Source organism: Lemur catta, chromosome 12 (assembly GCF_020740605.2).
Source record: "Lemur catta isolate mLemCat1 chromosome 12, mLemCat1.pri, whole genome shotgun sequence".
NCBI classification, from domain to species: Eukaryota; Metazoa; Chordata; class Mammalia; order Primates; family Lemuridae; genus Lemur; species Lemur catta.
The window spans coordinates 51,244,067-51,264,837 of record NC_059139.1 but is presented as its reverse complement, the minus strand read 5'-3'; the positions used below and the strand labels follow the sequence as shown (position 1 = coordinate 51,264,837).

The following is a 20,771-nucleotide window of genomic DNA, read 5'->3' as shown; positions in this document are numbered from 1 at the left end:
CCTGCCCCATCCACCTCCAGCTGACAGAGGACACCTGCAGCTGCCTCAGACAGTTTGACTCACTGACAAGTCCTGTGCCAGGTGTCTGTGTTTCCCAATAACTCTCTCTGAGGGCTTGCTCAGGACCAGGGCAGCTTGCAGAGAACGTCCCCCAGGCAACCCTCACCCAATAGGGCTTGGCCAGGAGTGGGTCAGTGCCAGTCTCCGGCATGTTCCATGTGGTTTCCAGAGGGGGCCCCAGCACGAGTGAGCCCCAGGTGCCCACAGCGCTAATAACCCACTCATAAAACACGGCCTTTATTGGCTTCCCCCTTCCTGTCTCACCTTCCTCGAGTGTTCTTCCTGGAGTCAGCTCCTGTGGACACAACAGCACTACGTCTTTAAGTTGTTCTGCTTCTGGAGGAACCCAGGCTGAAACGAATTCTAAAATTCATGTGGTTATATTTTCACACCAAGGAAAAAAAAGTAATAATGACCATGGGTGGCCGATCAGTCAGAATCTGATGACAATATGTTCAAGAATTGAAAAAGTGAAGATAAGATTCTCCACAAAGCTGCAAGTTACTTCTCCATCCTCACAAAGACTCCATCTTGCCAGCAACTGCTCTAATTGCAAAGTGGGGTGATGGCCTTCAAGGGGCTCTGTTAAAGCCGTTACGGATCAGTTTGGACTTTCTAGCTGCTAAACAATAGACTTCAGAATACACCCAAAAAGTAGGTTATTATTTCTCAATTAAATAACTGAATGCATAATGTTTTAAAAAAAACTATGAATATGATCAAAGCATTTACCTTACAGGAAATGAACAATCATCTCAACATACACTTATCAACTTTGTACACATTTTAGGAAGATTTTGAAAGATCTCTCTCTCTATATATATATATATATTTTTTTTTTTTTTTAATTAAGACAGGATCTCATTCTGTCATCCAAGCTGGAGTATAGTGGTGTGATCATAACTCACTGCAACTTTAAACTCATGGGCTCAAGCGCACCACCATACCCAGCTAATTTTTTTAATTTTTTTAACATTTAAAAAAATTTTTTTGTAGAGACAAGACCTTGCTATGTTCTCCAGGCTGGTCTTAAACTCTGGGGCTCAAGTGATCCTCCCACCTCAGCCTCCTGAGTAGCTGGGATTACAGGCATCAATATAGCACCTAAAAATGACCAACCATTTTATTTTAGTAAAAAGAGATTCCCAGCTTCTGAGAGTTGAGTGTAACTATGGCTGAGAGTGTTTAGATTTTAAAATATATAGATATAAATAAATATATATGCATGTGTGTGTAAAATTCTTGCATGAAAACCAATAGCAACACAACTCACTGAAGTGTGCTGGGTGTTTCCTCTGCAGTTCATCCTGCTCCCGAGACGCCGGACTAGTAAGTTACACGCAATAAGTTCACATAACGTGCTTGGTTTTATAGACTCTAACCATTTATTTAACAAAATGGAAATTTCTAATATCTAGCACTTTTCTAAATTTAAAATTTCAGGGAAAAGAGGCTCATGTTCTACAGTATACATTATTACAAAAGAGTTCAGTATAAATTTAGCTCAGTTAAAACACTTTCTCTAATGATTAGGATTCATCATCCTTTAGCAAAGCAAGGGGACATTTTTCTTGTAGAAAATGTCCATATCTCTTTGTCAGAGGAGATGCCTGACCAGCACGACCTTCCCTTCGCTCCAACCTGTCCATCAGAGGGATTCTTTGACCAATAAAACAGGTGGAAGTCTATTTCTCTATTTTGGTTCCCAAGTCAAGTGTAAGACCTCTTAGTTTAGGAAAGAACTCAAATGCATATAAACTGAAGAGCTGTGGTTGTTTTCATCCTCTTTACTCACACACTGCTCCGAAAGTGAAAGTTTTCTTCTGGGCTGTGCTCAGGTGCTGACGGCTGTGCACATAGCTATCATTAGTGCCAATGTGTGGGAGACTTTTTGAATAATGTATAGCACCCGAGGGAAAGAACAACAGACCCCCCTCCCCAAAATTTAAATTATTGCTCTTGCAAACTCTGAAAGCCAAGGATCACTTGTGCCTTGCAGAATCCGGGGGCTCTATCCCCAGGTGCAGAGTACATTGCCCAGGTTTCTCCAGGGCAAAGGCAGGGTGAACACCCTCATTAAACCTGTGCCTAATGATGAAGAGCAACTGTCCACTCTCGGCATTTATGAACAGCAGCCTCTGGTGGTTGTAGTCCAGCAGAATGCCCACTCTGGCCGGCCGCTCAGTCACGTGAACATCACTCGTGATGCCACTATAGAAAAACGTGTACCTGAAATGAAACAAAAGAAGAAAAAAAAAAAAAAAAAACAACTTTGGAAATCTTGAAGAACTCGATAAGGAAAATCACTTGGGAATAACCAATTTTTCAGTTATTAACTTCAATTCACAATAATGAGTTGCAACAATGTTGTCCCAAATCCTTTAACCAGATCCCTCCTAGGTGCTAAAAGGCATAGCTCATCCCAACAGATGAGCATTTTTAATAATTTTGCTCCTTCTACATTAGGAGGCAGTCCCAGAATAACCAACATATGCCTCCCTTGTGATTTTTCTCCACATTCTAATTCCTTCCCAGCTGCCCACATGTTTTAACTACCGCATTCATGGGGTGTCATTCTTTTGAATAAAACTCCCTTGAGGCTGCCATGTATTTTAAAAAGTACCACAGGCTTGCCTTCCATACAATGTATTAATTTTACAGTTTAAAAAATTTATAGGTAACTTACATAAGGACCTTTATGAAGTTTAAGAAAGATTTCATTATTTTTGCCAACCTCATCCTTTGTTTCCGCTCCCTCTTCCCCAAACCAACTTTCCTTTTCATCTTCTCAACGTTTGCTGCAGCCTCGCAGCCAGGGGAGTTGCCTTCGATTCCTCTCTCCAATTCAAACAACTTCAATTCAACAACTACTTCCTGGGCATGTCCAGCACTGAACTAGGCACTCAGGGAAGGTGGGGGACTACAGAGCACTGTCCTTGCCCTCTGGGATCCCATACTGTTGGAGCCGGAAGGAAAAACTGTGGACGAGGGCTGAGAATGTATCTCAGGGCGCAGACTGTTAAAGTGCTTACCAACCACATTTAACAAACGTGCTTCGGTCACGGAGGGAAAAGTTCAAGGCCAGGCCAGGAGGGAGAAATTGCTGACCAGAAAAGCCAAATTGCTCTGTGCAAAACAGTAACACAAGTTTGGGGTTTTCTCCTAGCAATCTTAGAAACCGAGCGTGGGGCCCTGAAAGTAGGGGAAGGGAAGGAATGAGAGATGGAAGTGAGGGAAAGCGATGAGAGAAAGGTTTGTGGATGCGGTGGGTCAGAGGACTGGGAGCACAGAGACACCAGGGCAGTTTGTGACCTAAGAATCTGAGTCAATGACAGGTCTGGCAGGAAGGGCCAAGGACCTTTAACAGCTGTGATGTCTGTCTTAAGGCCCAGAAGCTCAGGCACAGGGACTTAGGCGCTGGCAACTAGGCAACTTCACTGCAGAAAGAAACTCGCATGCAAGGGCAGAGGCTCACAGCGATGGGGAGCTGAGCGAGACTTAGAGGACGATGAAGGACCTCTTTACTGCCTTGCTAAGGAGAGAGATGCCAGGACATTATGAAGTTCTGGAACCTGCAGGGCAGACAAACGTTTCAGGCAGCAATGATGAGGAACAGCAGTGTGGGCTGGGCCCTTACAGAAGGCTTTGGGAGCAGATGGGCTTAAACCCAGCCAAAAAGAATGGGCAGGGCTTGAATAGGTGGAAAGGAAGGAGGAAGAGATCCATGCAGCGAGGACAGCAGCCACCATGATGAAGTAGCCGAATGGCCTGTATGTGGCAGAGACCATCACCATCTGCCTGATGGGCTTAGAGGGGACCTGGGAGTGACTTAGGATAAGCGAAGACAGGAGCGAATCAGAAGCCAGGACTTAGGATAAGCGACAGATAAGCGAATCAGGAGCCAGGCTCTAGACCTGCCCTGTCAAATACAGTAGCCACTAGCCACTTGTGGCCACTTAAAATTAATTAAAATTAAATAAAATTTAAAATTCAATTTTTCAGTCCTACTAGCCATACTTCAAGTGTTTAATAGCCACTTGTGACATCATTTTTCTATTTTTGTAGAATGTTCTATTGCAGTGCTAGTCTGGAGGGTTCTTGATGACCAAATGAGCTATTTCCTCTCCCCTGCTTGGAAGGTCCTTGGTCCCCAGACCCCGACAGCCCAGTGCTGGTTACTCCTCGAGCCAATCCCCGCCGTGGAGGCCACGCAGGGAAAGACATTCCCTGAAGCCTTGGCTCTACCAGTTCTGCGGGACATGGAATGTGCCACTGAGCACAGCCATTCCTCCACTAACCCGCGTCTGGCCTGAAACCCAGCCTGGTAGCCGGGGGCCTGGCTGCCTGCCCAGCTTTTGCCTGTCCGCCCTTGGGGTGGATGGTCCCTATGCAAACAAGCATCATCCAGAAGCCTGACTCTGAACCTGCGTGACCCTAGAACTGCCTGTCCACAGCCCCCTCCCCCAGGCGGACTGAGGACCCCACCCCCTTGACTCTCATACTGGCCCGGACTCAACTCAGACCCTCACCTCAGGGCTCCTCACCCCAGCCTGGCCAAGTTCTTTCTGGTTTTCCCCTCTTCACTGTGCCCTGCACGTGGTCCCCCCTGAGTTCTGGTACTGCTGTCGATGTTTGCAGATTTTTGAGCAGAGAAGGAAGGGATTTGATGAAAGTTATGTTTTAGAAATATTTTTCAGTTTGGACATGTAGGATAGGTTGGGGTGGGGAGAGACCCGAAGTGAGCCCACAGGCAGGGGGGCTGCTGGTGAAACTGCAAAGGAGGTGAGGCAGCCTTGAACTAGGACGGCAATGTGAGGAGTGGACAGGAAGAAAGCCAGCTGATTTTCTTCCTGAGACGGACCATCTTCACGGCTCCTTCACAACGGCAACAGCTTAAAGCTCAGATTCTGCGTAAGCAGAATCAAGAGTAACACAGGTTGGTTTAAATCATTAAACCAGAAAGAGCGAAGGACATAAGGGGCTGCCACAGCTGTTCTCCCAGCGTCTCAGAGGACGGGTGCTCCACGTGACGTCCCCAAGACAAGAAATGAGGCACTTGGGACCTGACCTCCCTCTGCTGTGACCACATAGGTTGCCACACCCCTTCTCCTCGCATCTACGGAGCCCACTCTGGGCCTGAAAGAGCTAAAGACCAAAGCTGTAGGTTGACCTTGTCAACAAAATATACAATTCTATTTTCTAGAGTCTAGAAATGTGTTATTGGAAGTTAGTCACTGGTTTGGATTTTTAAGGATTTGAATACGTAAGGATGTTTTCATGAAATTAACACCTAGTTTGGGCCCTAAATCTACTCACTGTAAACTCTGACTTTGAGTGATTTCAAACTCTGGGCAGGGGCTGGGTCCTTAAGCATCGCACAGTGCTGAATATCAATTAATCATAATCGCTCTGACTTGATGGAATGTGACTTTAAATAGTGCTTGGAGATGGTGTCCTTATGAACCATCTCAGAGAAGCAAACTGTCAAGTAGGATGCAGGGAGAAGTGTGCAGCCAGAGATATGCAAATCCCAATCTGTGGGCCTTTTCTGGGAACTTGCAGGCATTGAAGGCTTCTTTTTAAAGCATTTCATTTGAATAATGCCTCACATTTGTATGACACTTTACAATTTCAAAGCTCTTCCCTGTACCTGATTTCATGTGATCCTCACACCCTCAAAAGGCCAGGTATTACTGTCCCCTGCTGAGACAGACAATGCATGCGAGGTTGCTCAAAGGGTTAACCAACTCACGGTGAATTGCAACAGGTGGCAAAGCAAGGAAGGAGCCAGCACTAACATTAGGTTCCTGGCTCCCAGGCCAGTGCTCTTTCTATTAAACCATCCTGTGAGCATATTCAGATTATAACAAGCTTGCCTGGTCTCTAGGAGGCTAACACGAGATAATGGCTTTTACACATCCACCAACCAAACAATATGAGTAACGTAGACCAGAGCTTGGCAAACTTTTTCTGTAAAGGGGCAGATAGTAAATATCTTAGGATTTGGAGGCCATTTGGTCTCTGTCAGCTCTGCCACTGTAGTGCAAAAGTAGCCATAGACCACACATAAACAAACGAGCATGACTGCGTTCCATAAAACTTTATGTACAGAAACGGGCAGTGGGTCATACTTGGCCAATGGGCTGCAGTTTGCCAACCCCCGATGTAGACCAAGGCAGGGGAGGTGTGGGGTGTCCACTTCCTCCTCACTCTGTTGACTCCTTCTCTGCGGAGGGAGCCCTCTCAGCATTACCCTGTGATCTCTCTGCACCCTGGGGTGAGGTTAGAAGGAAAAACTGGCCATGCATAGCCCAGGAGCCCCTCCCTCTTCCCTATCCTTGCTCATAAGCTGACTGGAGAGACACACGATCCTTCTCTGCTTCTCCAGAGACCACCTCTGCCCTGCGGGGCAGGGAAACTGGCCTGGCCAGGGCTCTGGGTGGGTAAACCTGCCCAATAATAGGGTTCAATATGAAAACCACTCTTGCAGGTATGATCCACATGCTCTAAATTTAGCTTTCTCAGTAATAAGTGTAAGAGTTTTGTCTCCATATACTCGACACTTGTTTTCTTAGTTGGCTCAGAACTAAGGGAAGGGAAGTGAGATGCTATTTATTAGGTCCCTCAGAGACCCTAGACACCCATGCAGACATTTTGATTAGGAGGGAACGGGCAGGGCTCCGGCTTACCTCTGTGGCTCAGAGCAGTGCATGTACCACGAGGTGTCCCCTTGTCCCAGGGTCCCAGCCTGCACCGCCGAGCTGGAGCAGATGCCGAGTCGATAAGCTGGGCAGTCTGTGACTGTGGTTTCCCAGTAATGCTGGCCACAGGCAGGCAGCTCCTCGCCCAGCACCGATGGGATCCTGCAGGCAAGTGCATCAGATCAAGCTTGGCATAGAAATCACCAGCCTTTACCTCATGAGCATCAACATTCATAAACTCACACACAGTTTAGGCAGGATTCTATCCTTGGAAACTGCCACAGAATTCCCCAAACTCTCAACACGCGTTTGCTGTATTTTCCGTCACATACAACATGCATATATTGCACATTGCGTCTCTTAAAGGAAGTGGGAACCAGGAAATAACTAGAATAATGGCTGGACAAAAAGAAATGGCACAATCTCTGTTTTTAAGGAGAGAGAGGAAATACAAGGGAGGCAGGTGGGGAATATGACTTGCAGAGCTTTCTTCCAACATGTGCAAAAAAGGAATCACCAAAACCTTCTTTAACAGTGAGTTCTAGTGCCTGCTGACCTTACTGGGCACGGCAAACAAAACACCTTTTAAACAGTAAGACAGCTGGTGAGGCCGGAGCAGAGCAGAGTGTGGAATTAACCAGGTATGCTTAGTGTGCTTCATAGATGCTTGTGGTCAACAGTCTGCATGACTATGGCCTCTGAATTGTAGTAGGTGCTCCTGAGAGGTTGGTTAAAAGTCTCTTTTTTGTCTCACCTTAGCTATTTTTACAAGAGGCTCAGTAAAATGAACCAAAGTACTTTCAGCTGCTGATAGGTGACCTTGTTTGCATGAATTGCTCAATTTTGCTTGGGAATGGCTGAGACAGCAAGGAAGCATTTTTAATTTAAGCAGTGTTAATATTCAGTCAGCACCCTCTTCCTCTCCCCTTTAACAGATGAGAAAATGATTAATGCAAGGAAATGTATTTCACTTCCTCATGTCTTTACCCAACAACCTCATTTCGGAGAGGTGGCTACTGACAAGCCCTCACTCTCTGGAGCAAAGCCCGCTGCCTCACATTTATGAGCTAATTTTCTGGTTAATAATAAATAAAATCCTCTAAAATACATTACAGTTATCATCAGTTATTATCTATGAACTCTAAACCACCTCCAGTCTACTTCTTTTCTTTTTAATTTTTTGAGAACTCCAAAAGACAGAAAAGCTCAACCTATTTCTTAACTCTTTTTTTTTTTGCCCCTGAATGTACTCATTTGTATACTTTTAGCATCTGCAATGTCCCAGGCCCCACGCGAGATTCTGCGGATTCACAGATGCTTAAGGCAGAGGATTATTCATAATTGAGTGGCTGAAAAAGGGCCCCACGAGTTTTCCATCCTTTTACACAGATGAGAAAGGGAGCCAGGGCCCAGAGAAGCTGCGACCGACCGTTTCCAGAAGTGGTAACACCTGAGCCGGGCCACAGACAGGCAGGTAGTGACCCTACAGGAAAGCAGCGCAGGTCGCCGTGGCTGGCTTGGTGCCCGTCAGCACCCTCAGTAGCACGGGCTTCGTGTGCTTTCTCCCATTTGGCCACACTGACCCTCAAATACCAGGATAGTTTGCAGGGCAGCCTCCCCACCCTGTCCTCAGCTCTTCTTTTCTTTGACACTTCTTTTTGGGGGCAAGATTCTGTGGCCAGAACCAGGGACACAATAAAATGTCCTTATCCTCTATTCCTTTTCAAGAGGTTTCATATAAAATCTGGTTCGCTATTGAAAGTAATAGACGAATGACTGGGCCTTTTTTTTTTTTTTTAATTGAACCAGAGATAATGCCTTAAGACCTCTAACATTTTAAGAAAAACCATCTGTGCTTGTATTTCCAATAAAAATGTTGACACTTGCTCCAAGTTATGAACCATCGCTGCCACTTTCCCCAGCAACGAACCCCAACTGAGCTGCATGGGTGTACGCACTTAGAGGCAACACCACGTCCAGGCCTGTCCGTCAAGCTGGGAACATGGTCAGCTGATGCCACACTGAAGCAACCTAAGACTCTACCGCCAGGGCATTGGTCCACTTGGGCCTTCTGCTTCTACTTACTCCGTCAGCCTTCTCCTCTCAGTGAAGCTGATCACGGTCCCATTTGAGGAAATCTGCAGAGCAGGATGAGCTGTTTCTCTCAACAAGAGAAATCTGGTTCCTATTGCAGTTAAGAAAATAGGATTATAACATTGCCATGATGTCCAGTGCTGTCCCCAGGCCAGGCCCCACATTTCAGATCTTGGTCTCCCCCTCCCTTGACATCAAAATCCCCCCACTCGGTGTTTTCAGATCCATAGCTGAAAACCTCACTCGTGATGAGGCATTCCTGGATGCCAGTGGCTGGTTTACATGGGGCTGCTGGTACGTCCTCACAGGTGTGTCTTGTACTAGAGCTCACTCTGCTATGCAAAGTGTGCTCCTTGGACCAGCAGCTTCTACATCACCTGGAAACTAGTTAGAAAGAATCTCAGGCCCCAGAACTACCAACTCAGAATCTGCATTTTAACAATATCCTCAGGAGACCTGTGTGTGCATTAAAATTTGGGGATGCACTGATATAGCCTAAAGGAGAGGCTTTAACAATTGGAGGTACAGACACAATGTTGGAACTATGGAGAGAACATTTCTGGGCAGGCAGCTCTCACATCTGCTCTTCATAATCATCAGACTGGCCCTAACTGGATCACAAGTGAGACAGGTGCACAAGTTTCTGCTGGTTAAGCAAATCACATATTGTGCTATCTCTGGGCCTAGGATAAGATAATAAAATGATCACCTTTCCATTCTTCACTTCCTTTCACAAAAGTTGAGAATAATCAAACATTTTTTGTTGACATCATCTGGGCATTTTTCCCAAAATGTCATTGAGCAGTTCTATCATTTCCTTGAATTACTCTTTCAATCATTCATTCAACAAACATTAATTGGCATAAACTATGTGCCAAACTCCAAGAATAAATGGAAGAACAAGGCTGGAAACTCTTTCATAGAGTTCACAGTATAATAGAATAGGAATACCCACAACTCACCACACACACACAAAATATACCCATAAATTATAGCACATTGTCAGTCAAACAAGAATCATCTGGGGAGATTTCTAAAAGCACAAATGTCCAAGCCCAACTCCAGATCTTTGGGAGTGGGACCAGGGCATCAGCATCTTTTAAGCACCCTAACTGATTGCTAATGGGTAGCCAAGGTCAAGAACCTTTAAAGCAAAAATAAAAGAAACATCTTGACCTTTGACCAATCTTGGGTCCCAATGGCAAAAAGCTAGCACTGACAGCAGGGTAGGGGTTTTATAAAGTTGCCCTTTAAGACGTCTTCTCTGGGTGTCAGAAGGGAAGGAAATACTCGGAAATAGCTTGCTGTGTACAAAGGAAAAAGTACCTCGGGTGGAAATGAGGGCAGCTTCACTCTGTTCACTTGTCCCAAATGCATTGATGGCTCTCACGTAGAAAAAGTAATTATCATTGGGTTGGAGGTTAACTTTCAGCTGGAGTCCTTTGATTCCAGAGAAAGATCTAAATGCAAAGGGAAAATAATAATTTTAAATATAAGGCCATCTGCTAAATGACTCATATTTCAATTCTGTAGTGAATGAATATATGTTATTAACAACAAATAACTTATTTTATTCCCTTTTTATGACCACTGGAGTTAGCAAGCCAGATTCTGCAAAATGGCCATTGTCCACTAAAATTACTTTATCAAATCATTTCTATTTTTGTCAACTTTTGTCCAGTGTGTGCCCTCCAGAATGGTCTTTGGAACAGAATCAGGTACTTTTTTTTAATTCAGAAAACAAACTGATTTTGTGGTTAATGAATCTCCAAAACCATATTATTTCCTTTATCAATTTTTGGCTGAGAGGGCACTTTTGGATTAAGATGATGTTAAATCAAAGTAGCCCAATTATCTTATTAATAGATCCAAAGTATGGAAAACTTAGGGTAACGATTTTGTACATGATCATCCTGCCAAAGGTACCAAAGTTAATAGAAACTGAATATCTTTAAAGAAGACACTATCTTTTAAAGCAAACTTGATTCTGGCAAGAAAAGAGAATTCTAAGTGCCAAAAAAAATCCTCAAAGTTGCTGTTTCTAAATCACCTATTTAAATTAAAAGAAAAGTGCTAGTAGTGATATCTAATTGGCAGTGGGCTTGGCAAGTGCACTGTAACATCTCAACCAGTTAAATGCAAATGGACTCGCTGGATTTGAAGATGGAGCTCTCTGGATTTGCCAATGAGCTGGAATAGTTTTGTGCTTCTTTTTCATTCTCTTTAATCTGCTTGATATCATGGCCTAAAGCAATGATACCAAAAAAAAAAAAAAAAAAAGAAAGAAAAAGCATTCAAGTGCTCTTTCTGTAAGCCTCCTTTGGAAAAGCCCGTGGAGAGAATTATAAGTTAGGCTCCTTGCTGATGAAAGAATTCCTAACCCCAGTGCTAGAGAGCCAGAGTCCTGCTCCTAGGAGTATGCAGTGCATAATGGTCAACGGAAATAATAGCACAATAGCCTTCAGGTTCATTCTCTGAAAAGTAGGGGTTTTTATTTGTTTGGGGGGTTTTTGTTTGTTTTGTTTTGCTATTAAAGAATACACCACAAAAGCATTAGAATCCAAGAGTGGTCACTGTTCATCCACAGACGGACTTTTTTTTTTCATGTTATTTCTACTTTTGCTCAGTTATTTCACTTCTCAATACCTGCCTTAGAGAATAGCATGGAGAACCTGAAAAAGAACCATTGACTCAGAAAACAAACTAATTTAGAACTTAAAACAGAATAACCACCCCACCTCCACCCCAGGTCTGCAAGTATGAAACCCACGGGGTGTTCCTTAGAAGGAAGCAGGGAGGGGAGCAGCCTGGATCTATTTGTGTATCTGCTGTTTGGTGCCTGTATCTGGAAAAGGTCAGTCCGAACACCTCAGATCGTATTGGTTGTTATTTCAGAACCTGTCACCTGACGAGACCCTCAGGAGAGGACTATCTTTAGATGCACTGAGAATAGATCAATGAAATTGAACCACATGTCCACTGACAACTAATTATGCTCCAGTTAATTAATGAAAAAACATGCCCTATGACTGAGAATGTAATTTCTGACTAGGATCTAAAATATTATTCTGGGGTAGATGTATTGCTTATCTTATCTGAACTGATGACTGAAGAAATATTTTAAATGTACATTAATTATAATTAGTGATAAAATGATTGTCTCAATAAGCACCCTCAGCCTGAACTGAATTTTAGACTTCATTCACTCATTAAATACATATTTATTGATCACTTGTCCTATGCCCAGGTCCCGTTATCCTGAAGCCTGAGGGGAAAGTGACAAAGATTGGTGAGGAAGTGTTTGCTCTAGAGACTAGATGGAACATACTGGCTTCATTTTGTAACAACACAGTTGTTAAATACCTAGGATGCTCTTTTTTTAGGTAAGTGTTTGCCCTTAAGATTTATGAAGTCTGTCAAGGAGGAAATTCCATATATATAGTCAATTGCATGCTGTGTCTCATTACTCATTGAAAGAATAAAGGTTTATGTGGTACTGAGGTCAAAATATGGGATCGGTCCTACTTTCAGTGCATTAAGCAGGTCATGCAGATTTGACAGACGTGCACAATGCCCCAGGCATGAAAACAAAAGTAATACCACATGTGGTGGAGTTTTATTGTTTAAAAGTTGCCATCTTATGCTCAAGCATCAAGAACAAAATGAAAAAGATCAGAACAAATGGTTCGTTTCCATGTCTATTTACTCTGACTCCACGTAGATGTCGCCAAAGTCTCTATGTCAGCTGTCCCTGCTTTTTAGCCAAAGGAAAACTTCAAGAATTTTGGAATTCAAGATCTGAAGAGTGGCACCTTTCCGGAGGTTATGATTTCTTTATTTAAAAATCAAAAACCTGTCATAATTGCAATTAAATCCACATGACTTATAACAAACATTGCATAGTCTGCAGAAAAATTCAAGTTCTCAGAGTATCCAAAATGAACTTAAGTGGTCCAATAACAAATGAAACCACAGTAGGTTGTTGGTGCTCAGTTAAGAAGGGATTTTAGGCCAGTAAATAATATGACTGCCATGACTATGATTAGAAGTCTAGAGCCAATAATAAAATTCAAAAGTCAGTAGGAAATTTGACTCAAATGGTCTCATTTTGGGTCATGAGCATGGAATTTTCCCTACAAGAGCCACAGTGCAGTGGAAAGGGATGGCTTTAGGCGTGCAGCTTCCAGAGATGTGAGGGCAAGAAACAGCACCCAGAAACCCCGACATACTGGCTAATCAGCGGATTGCTGGTGGAGCATACATGTGTGGAGTTGGAACTTAGCATAGAGCTCTGTGCCCTGCAGGTCTTCAAAGGCCTCAGCCTGCTCATTCGTTAAGCTCCAATACTGTAAAGCACAGAGAAAGGACTGAGAGGCCGACTCACTGTCTCCTCAGGAGTCCCAAGGGCAGCCATGCGAAGGGGAGACTGCTTGGTCTCCTTCTCTGTTGTTTCAGAGGGCAAATGAGAGGAAACACTCAGGAGGCTGAGGACTGCCCCGATATAAGGGAGGCCTTTCCAGCTCGTGCCCTTCCAGTCTTCAGCTTTTACAAGGAGTGACTGGAAACTTTGCCACAATTAACCATGGACAACATGGCAAGAATCATTTAAAGTAGGAATTGAAAAGGATCTTTACGATGTAAAAACTCAATGGAAACATAATGCTTAAGGGGAAAATACTAAAAGCATTCACATGAAGTCAAAGAGAAACATGAGGTTAAAAAAACTGGGGAGGTAGGAGGTAAAATTATTACCATTTGTAGATGATATGACTGTTTATCTAGAAAACCCAAGAAAATCAGCTGAATGCTTACAAAATCAGAGAATTCAGTAAAATGGCTAAATATGAACCTCATACAAAAAAATCAAAAGTCTTCATATATAAATAACAACTAGATAGAAAATAAAATGAAAGACTTTTTTTTTTTTTGAGACAGGGTCTCCTTCCATTTCCCAAGCCAGAGTGCAATGGCCTCATGATGCCTCACCATAACCTCAAACTCCTGGGCTCAAGTGATCCTCCTGCCTCAGCCTCCTGAATAGTTGGGACTACAGGCATGTGCCACCATGCCCAGCTAATTTTTTTTTTTTTTTTTAGAAAAGGAGTCTTGCTATGTTGCCCAGTCTGGTCTGAAACTCCTGGCCTCAAGTGATCTCCTGCCTTGGCCTCCCAAAGTGCTGGGATTACAGGCATGAGCCACTGTGCCCAGCTGAAAAGTCTTACTTGGAATAGTAACAAACATTAAAAAAGTATAAGATTTACATGAAGAACATTTTTTAAGATGCTGTTGAGAGAAAACACAAAAGACTTGAATAAAGGGAAAGGCACCTCAGTTCTGGGACAGGATAATGCAACATCACAAAAATTTCAATTCTCGGCCTGGCGCGGTGGCTCACGCTTGTAATCCTAGCACTTGGGAGGCCGAGGCGGGTGGATCGTTTGAGCTCAGGAGTTCGAGACCAGCCTCAGCAAGAGCGAGACCCCGTCTCTACTAAAAATAGAAAGAAATTATATGGACAATTAAATATATATAGAAAAAATTAGCCGGGCATGGTGGCGCATGCCTGTAGTCTCAGCTACTCGGGAGGCTGAGGCAGTAGGATTGCTTGAGCCCAGGAGTTTGAGGTTGCTGTGAGCTAGGCTGACGCCACGGCACTCATTCTAGCCCGGGCAACAGAGCGAGACTCTGTCTCAAAAAAAAAAAAAAAAAAAATTTCAATTCTCTCTCAATCTATAAATTTAACATGATCTCTGAAAATAACAAATCATCAGGGGCAGGCTGGTGGAGGAGGCTATGCGAGCTAATTCTAAAGATCATATAAAATACAAACTAGCAAATAACAACAACAAAAAAGAAGTCATGACGTGGCAACCTAATTTGTCAGGAATTCTAAATTATAAAGCTACAATAATAAAAACAGTGTGGTCCTGGGGCATATATAGATGGATCAATGGACCAGATTATAAAGGCCAGGAATAGAGCTAAACATCCAGTCTGTTGAGTATATAATGATGGAAGCATTTCAGATCAGAAGGGAAAATGCTGGGTATTCTTGTTGGGACATCTGGATAGCCATGCTAAAAAAAAAAATAGAGTTGGATTCCCTGCTTCACACTTTCTACTGAAATAAATTCCAGATGATAAAATATCTAGTTTTAAAAAAATTAAATTACCATATTGGCTACTACAAAAAAACACATGGGAACACACATACTCTTGGGCGGGAGGTACATTTTGAAATATGACACAAAAATTTAAAATCTATTTTCAAAGGAGATTGATACATTCAACTAAATTATCATTTAAAAATATGCATGGCAAAAAATATCAAAAAAAGATTTGCAACTCATATCACACATGAGAGCTAACTTCCTTTAAAAAAAAAAAAAAGAGCCTCTACAAATCAATAAGATAAAAACACCACAATCCAACAGAAAAAAAATTGGTAAAGGAAATGAATAGTTCATAGAAAAAGAAGTACTATACATCGCTCTGAAATATATGAAAAGACGTACAACCTAATAATAGAAGTGCACAGTTAAACAACAATAAGAATCCATTTCCTACCTACTAAGTTGTGGAAGATCAAAAGTTTTATCAGACCAGGTATAGGCAAAGGTATGAGTAACCTAGCACTCTCACACCCCGCTAGCCAGAGTGTGAGCAGCTACAACCTCTGTGGAGACTCTTTGGTAATATCCATCAAAATTCACAATGAAGACACCTTTTGACCAGTCATTCTACTTCTAGGAATTTAATCTACAGATATATTTGCATGTGTATAAAATGATATATACACAGGGTTGTTTACTACAGCATTGTTTGTGACAGCAAGAGAATTGAAACAACTTAAATGCTTCCCATTTGGTAAATAAGTTAAATTATATTTTTAAAACAGAATACAATGAAATTGTTTTTTAAAATTGAGGCAGTTCCATATGTATTGATATGGGATGCTCACCAAGGCATATTTGTAAGCAAGAAAAACAAGGTGGTGGAAACACAGATAGTGTGCTACCATTAGTTGACAGACTATAGATGCTTGGTATAAGCACAGAATCTATCTGAAAGGATAAATATGAATCAGGTAATGGTAATTGTTTCTGAGGAGGAGATTTGAGTAGGTAAAACAAAGGTATAAAGGAGACTTAATTTCCACTGTAATCCCTTCTGTGTCTTTTGAATTTGTACCATAAGTACATATTCTCTATCCAAAATTAATTAATTAATTAATTACTTTAAAATTCATTAATTTACTTTAAGAGCTATATTACCAGTTCCAGAGTTCAGGAGTTAGTTGAATGTGTTTGTAGACTCTCAAAGGGCACATTAGTTTGAACACTGTAAGGTAGCTTCTCCAGGAATTTGGTAATTCAGCAACTTGTGTGGGATGGAAAGTAGTATGCACGTGCTTAAGGTAACTTGAGGGGCTGGCAGTTACAGGGAGTGGCTGCTCTCTACACCACCATGTCTACCACCTGGATCTAAGCATGCTTCCTCCCCAGGGGAGGGGCAACTGTATACAAACCACAGGGAGGAGTCCAGAGCCCTGACTCCTGGAAGCAGCCTATTGACGGCGCCATCACTGCAGCTTACAACAGATGGCTAAGTAGGAATTGTTTTTAAAAACACAGTTGGCTCTTACTGGCATTCACGTTGGCAGCACCAACATTCAGCCGTCAGTCAACACCATTTAATGTGAACTGGGAATGAGCACGTGGCTGGGCCCTGTGGAACCAGCTAGTAAAACAATGTTTCCCAAACCTGCCTGGGCATATTAGACCTTCTGAACTGGAATCTCTTAAGAGGGGCCTTTGAATCTAAATGTTTAGCAAGCATTCCAGTTGATTTTTCTGATCATTTAGGCCAGGGAAACACAATCATAAGATAATGTGGGGTGTGAAGGGAGGAGAAGGAAAACCAGGAAAAAAGAAAACTGCATGGGAATGTAAGCAACATTAAATACAAGAAAACTAACTAAATAGCCATGGCTGTTTGAGGCCATTTGTAGAACCATAACTAACTGTAAATATGGAACTTTTAGTTTCAGATGAAAAATTTTGGTTAAATCAGGATTAAGAAGAAAGTTCTTTACATACTGATTTTCTTTTTTTAAAAACTTGGTAAATAAAAATTTTTGAACAAGATTATTTTTCTTTTGATAAATGAGGATCTTATGAGACTCGATGTTAACGAAATATCGCTTTTAGTTCATAAGAGTGTAGAAAAATAACATGGAGGCTGAATGTTGACAACCATGAGACATAGGCTCTCCTGTGGTTAGAAGCTCTCATAAAATCCCCATAAGCCAAAGGTTCCAGCAGAAAGCTCCTGGATTTTAGTTTTCTCTCTGTTTTCTCCCAAAAGCCTGAATGATACCATTTATATTACAGGCAGAGAATCCCAGGAGCTTAGTAACATTTATTCTCCCGGATTCTCTAAGCCCTCCTTTACCATGCCATGGCCACATATGTGGACAATTGCTTGAGGTCCCTACAGAACAGCCAGTACAGGATGGTGATTTAACACCTCACTTTCAGATCCCATTTAAAAAAATGGTTACATTGCGAATGTTTTTGCATCTTTTGTAAAACTGTTCTTAAAGACAATCGCTATTATCTTGTTCAAATAGCCCTTATATAAAGATCTACATGAAAAATTCATCTTAGAGCTGAATGTCAAGAAATATAATTGTCTCTCTTAGTGAAATGTTGTGCTTCCTTTTTAAAAAGGAGATGAGTTATGTAATCTCTTTCTTCCTCTTGCTCCCTCCCCCTCTCTCCTGTTTTCACATTAGCTGCCAGAAAGTTCAGATTTAAATTTCATGTTCTGTTGAGGTACGGTTCTTAACCGGCACTTTCTGATACAGTCTCCTCAGCCCTGTGCTATTTGGCTCTTGTTCTTATAGTGTTGTTGTGTTGGTTCTATTATGTCTGGGTCTTTTATTGTGAACAACTTGAATACTTTTTTGGAACTTGACATAAGTCAGAAGTAAAGGAACAGGTTGGGTTTCAATTGACTGAGGTTTTACTGTACAACCAGGAGGTGGATGGGAGTTTTTAAATGATCAAAGTAAATTAGGGTTAGTTGAGAAGAAAGATTTCATTTCTAAAAAGCCAAGAGTGTTGGGGGCTAAAAATCCTCTTCACATAACTCACTCTCCCAAAGGGTCCCTGCAGAGGGATATTACAACTGGATGAGGAAAACAATACCACATAACGGGTGGCCTTTAGCTCTTAATTACTCAACAAATTTTGGCCCAGTCCTGTCAGTGGCCCTCCTGTCACCCTATGAAGCAAGGATGGAGCAGGAATAACTGTCTCCTCTACCCACAGGTTCCAGAGACGGTCAGATGACTTGCTGTTGGCCGCTGGTCAGTCATGACCTATCTGAAAGCTTAGGAAGAAAGTTTGGGGAAAAAAAGAAAGAAACGCTGGGATTCCTCCCTCCTGCTCAGGCACTAAGTTCATTAAGAAACTCACCCTTCTTTGTCCTTATTTTACTTTACAAGTAGAGCAGTGGGTGATCCCAGCTAGAACACCCACCAATGACAGGCAATTCTGTTCCTGCTCCACCAGGTGTGGCCCCAAAGGCTGGAAGCAGGAGGAACATAGGCTCACAGGCCCGGCACCTAGAGCTCACCCTCCCCTGGCAATGCGCATCCTGGAGGGTGGCCCTGGGGAGGATCTCCCTACCCCACAGCCCCAGCCAGGGCCAGGGAGCAGGAAGCTCACTCCCCACTATTTTGTGGCGTATTGAGTCTCACAGATTTGTCATTCAATACACGGCTTCTCTCTGCACAGCCCACACAGTTAATCCCTGTACTATATTTCTCTCAGTTTTCCCTCCTCCACCCACACTTCTGCTGACTTCTCTCCACACAGGAGAGACAGAACAGCTGAGGAAACAGCAGAGCGGTGGAAAATTTTTGAAAGTGTTTCGAGCCCACCCAACCTGAGGCGAGCATTCAAAGAAAAACAGGAAGAGGGTGAGTAGGAGCTCCCTCAGCCCCCACACACAAGCCGGGGATTGTCACTCCCGCCCACCCCAATCCCAACAGGGGCCGACTGCCGGGACTGAGCCTCAGTGCCCACACGCAGAAATATGCAAATATGTTTTCTGTGAGGATTATGGAATGGAGGCAATCGCTCAGCTATTTCAGACACTGCGTCATGAAACTTGAGGGCAAAGCAGGTTCATTTTATTCAAACATCCACTGCAAGAGTTCAACCAGCACCTTTGGTCTTAAATTGGAATATCTAGAGGCTATTATACTGGAAGAAGGAATGCAGGTGTGAAGATGGATGTGTTTCTGTTCTGGCAACCAAAATTAGAATCCCCAATCTAGAGGACAATCAATGCCCTCTGTATGTGGTGTGTGAGTTAATATTATTCATCCTTTTCTCCCCTTTTTTTTTCATTTCAACTTCTCTTCCTACACCAAACCAGAGCTTTTAAGGCTGCCTGTTTTTTTCAGGGTTTGGGTGTGGGAAAGAGATGTGAATTCATTTAGTTCTTGCTCCTTCTCTCTTTGGCTACAGGTTCCAGCCAGTTAGATGACTTGAAGTGGGGAAGGGCAAAAGGAGATTGTCTAATTTCCCTCCTTCCTTCTTTCCTTCCTTCATTAAACAGACATTTGTGGAGTATCTACATAGATAAGTTCCCCACCCTCCCAGTTTATGGTTTAGGCTCAGTCAAACTGAGCTACCACAACGAAATAATCTTTGATCACGCTCACTCCCCTTCAGTGACCTCTGGATCGATTTTTGGATCTGGTTTAGTACTATAGGGTTTTTGCATGGAACACAGAACCTATGTAAGGGTTATATAACCAATGGACAAACAAGATTATAAATGCCCTTCTCTATGCGTGATCCATGGAAAGGTTTCTAGCCCATAGATTAGACTAGTCCTATCTCTTGGTTAAGTATCCAAGCGCTAAAATGAACTCATTCACCCATCCTTCTTTACTTTGTTGGCATGATTTATTTTTTCCCATTTTGAATAATAGATTATCCTCAAAGCTGGCCTAATTTTTCTTATTATGTGCTTGATGCTAATTGATATTTACCTATTCAGGTATCAACTATGTCTTGAGTAGCTACAATATGCCAGGCACTGTCCCAGGTACTGAAGCTGCCACCTTACATAATGATCCCTTCATGGAGCCACCAAGGAAGTGAGACCAGACAACCCTTGGCTCTTTTCCAGGAGACAAAGTAACTTTATCCATTGCTGCGCAGAAAACCAAAGTGAAGAACGTGGTTCTGATACAACGGAAAAAAGAAGGGATTGTTTGCATTTGTTGACTAGCGGTGACCAAGTTTTGAGGTTTGTTATCAACTCTGCTGTCAGACTGGTTATCCGGAGCCAACATCTTAGAGATTGAGCTATATAGGTTGTAGTTAAATAGTTAATATTTCATTGAGTTTTGAAATACCAGATCCTGTAAGAAATGTTTTAAAGTTGGTTGTCAGAACCAGATGGTCAAAAGACCTATGACACATGGCCACTCTCAAAGAGCAGAATCTTCCTTCCCTCCTTAACTCTCAAATTGGAGAACCAAAGAGATACAAATGAGTTTTACCGTCCTGGGGCTCTGAGATTAAGGATGAATTACTTCACAGTCTGTTGATGCCAGCCTGGGGTATGAGAGACTGAGGCTCATACCAGTGAGGGATGGCTCTGATGTGGTGTGTCAGCAATAGACTTAGCAAGTGAACATGGTAATAATTTGTGGCCAAGAAAATTTTGCTCACTTCAAAAAATTATCTATTGTCAGACTCAGCAGGGATTCAGAGGCTGGAGAGTCAGCCCTGGGCTGTGGACTGGACATACCTTTTCACATCCTGGCACTGAGGAGTCTTTTAGCACCAAATTGGAAAACAGCTTCATCTCCAACACAGCTTCAAACTA

General features: G+C 42.7%; 1 protein-coding gene across 1 annotated transcript in view; it reads right to left on the bottom strand.

Annotated features, from left to right (window-relative positions):
* Positions 1-1,422: 1,422 nt before the first annotated feature.
* Positions 1,423-20,771, bottom strand: part of CMYA5 (cardiomyopathy associated 5) — an 87,988-nt gene continuing 68,639 nt past the window's right edge. Inside the window, exons 10-13 of the mRNA XM_045566096.1 lie at positions 10,182-10,315; positions 8,847-8,946; positions 6,750-6,923; positions 1,423-2,289 (exon numbers count right to left, since the gene is read on the bottom strand). Coding sequence (XP_045422052.1) covers positions 2,043-2,289; positions 6,750-6,923; positions 8,847-8,946; positions 10,182-10,315 — 655 coding nt within the window. The 3' untranslated portion in view covers positions 1,423-2,042. The remainder of the gene's footprint in view (positions 2,290-6,749; positions 6,924-8,846; positions 8,947-10,181; positions 10,316-20,771) is intronic.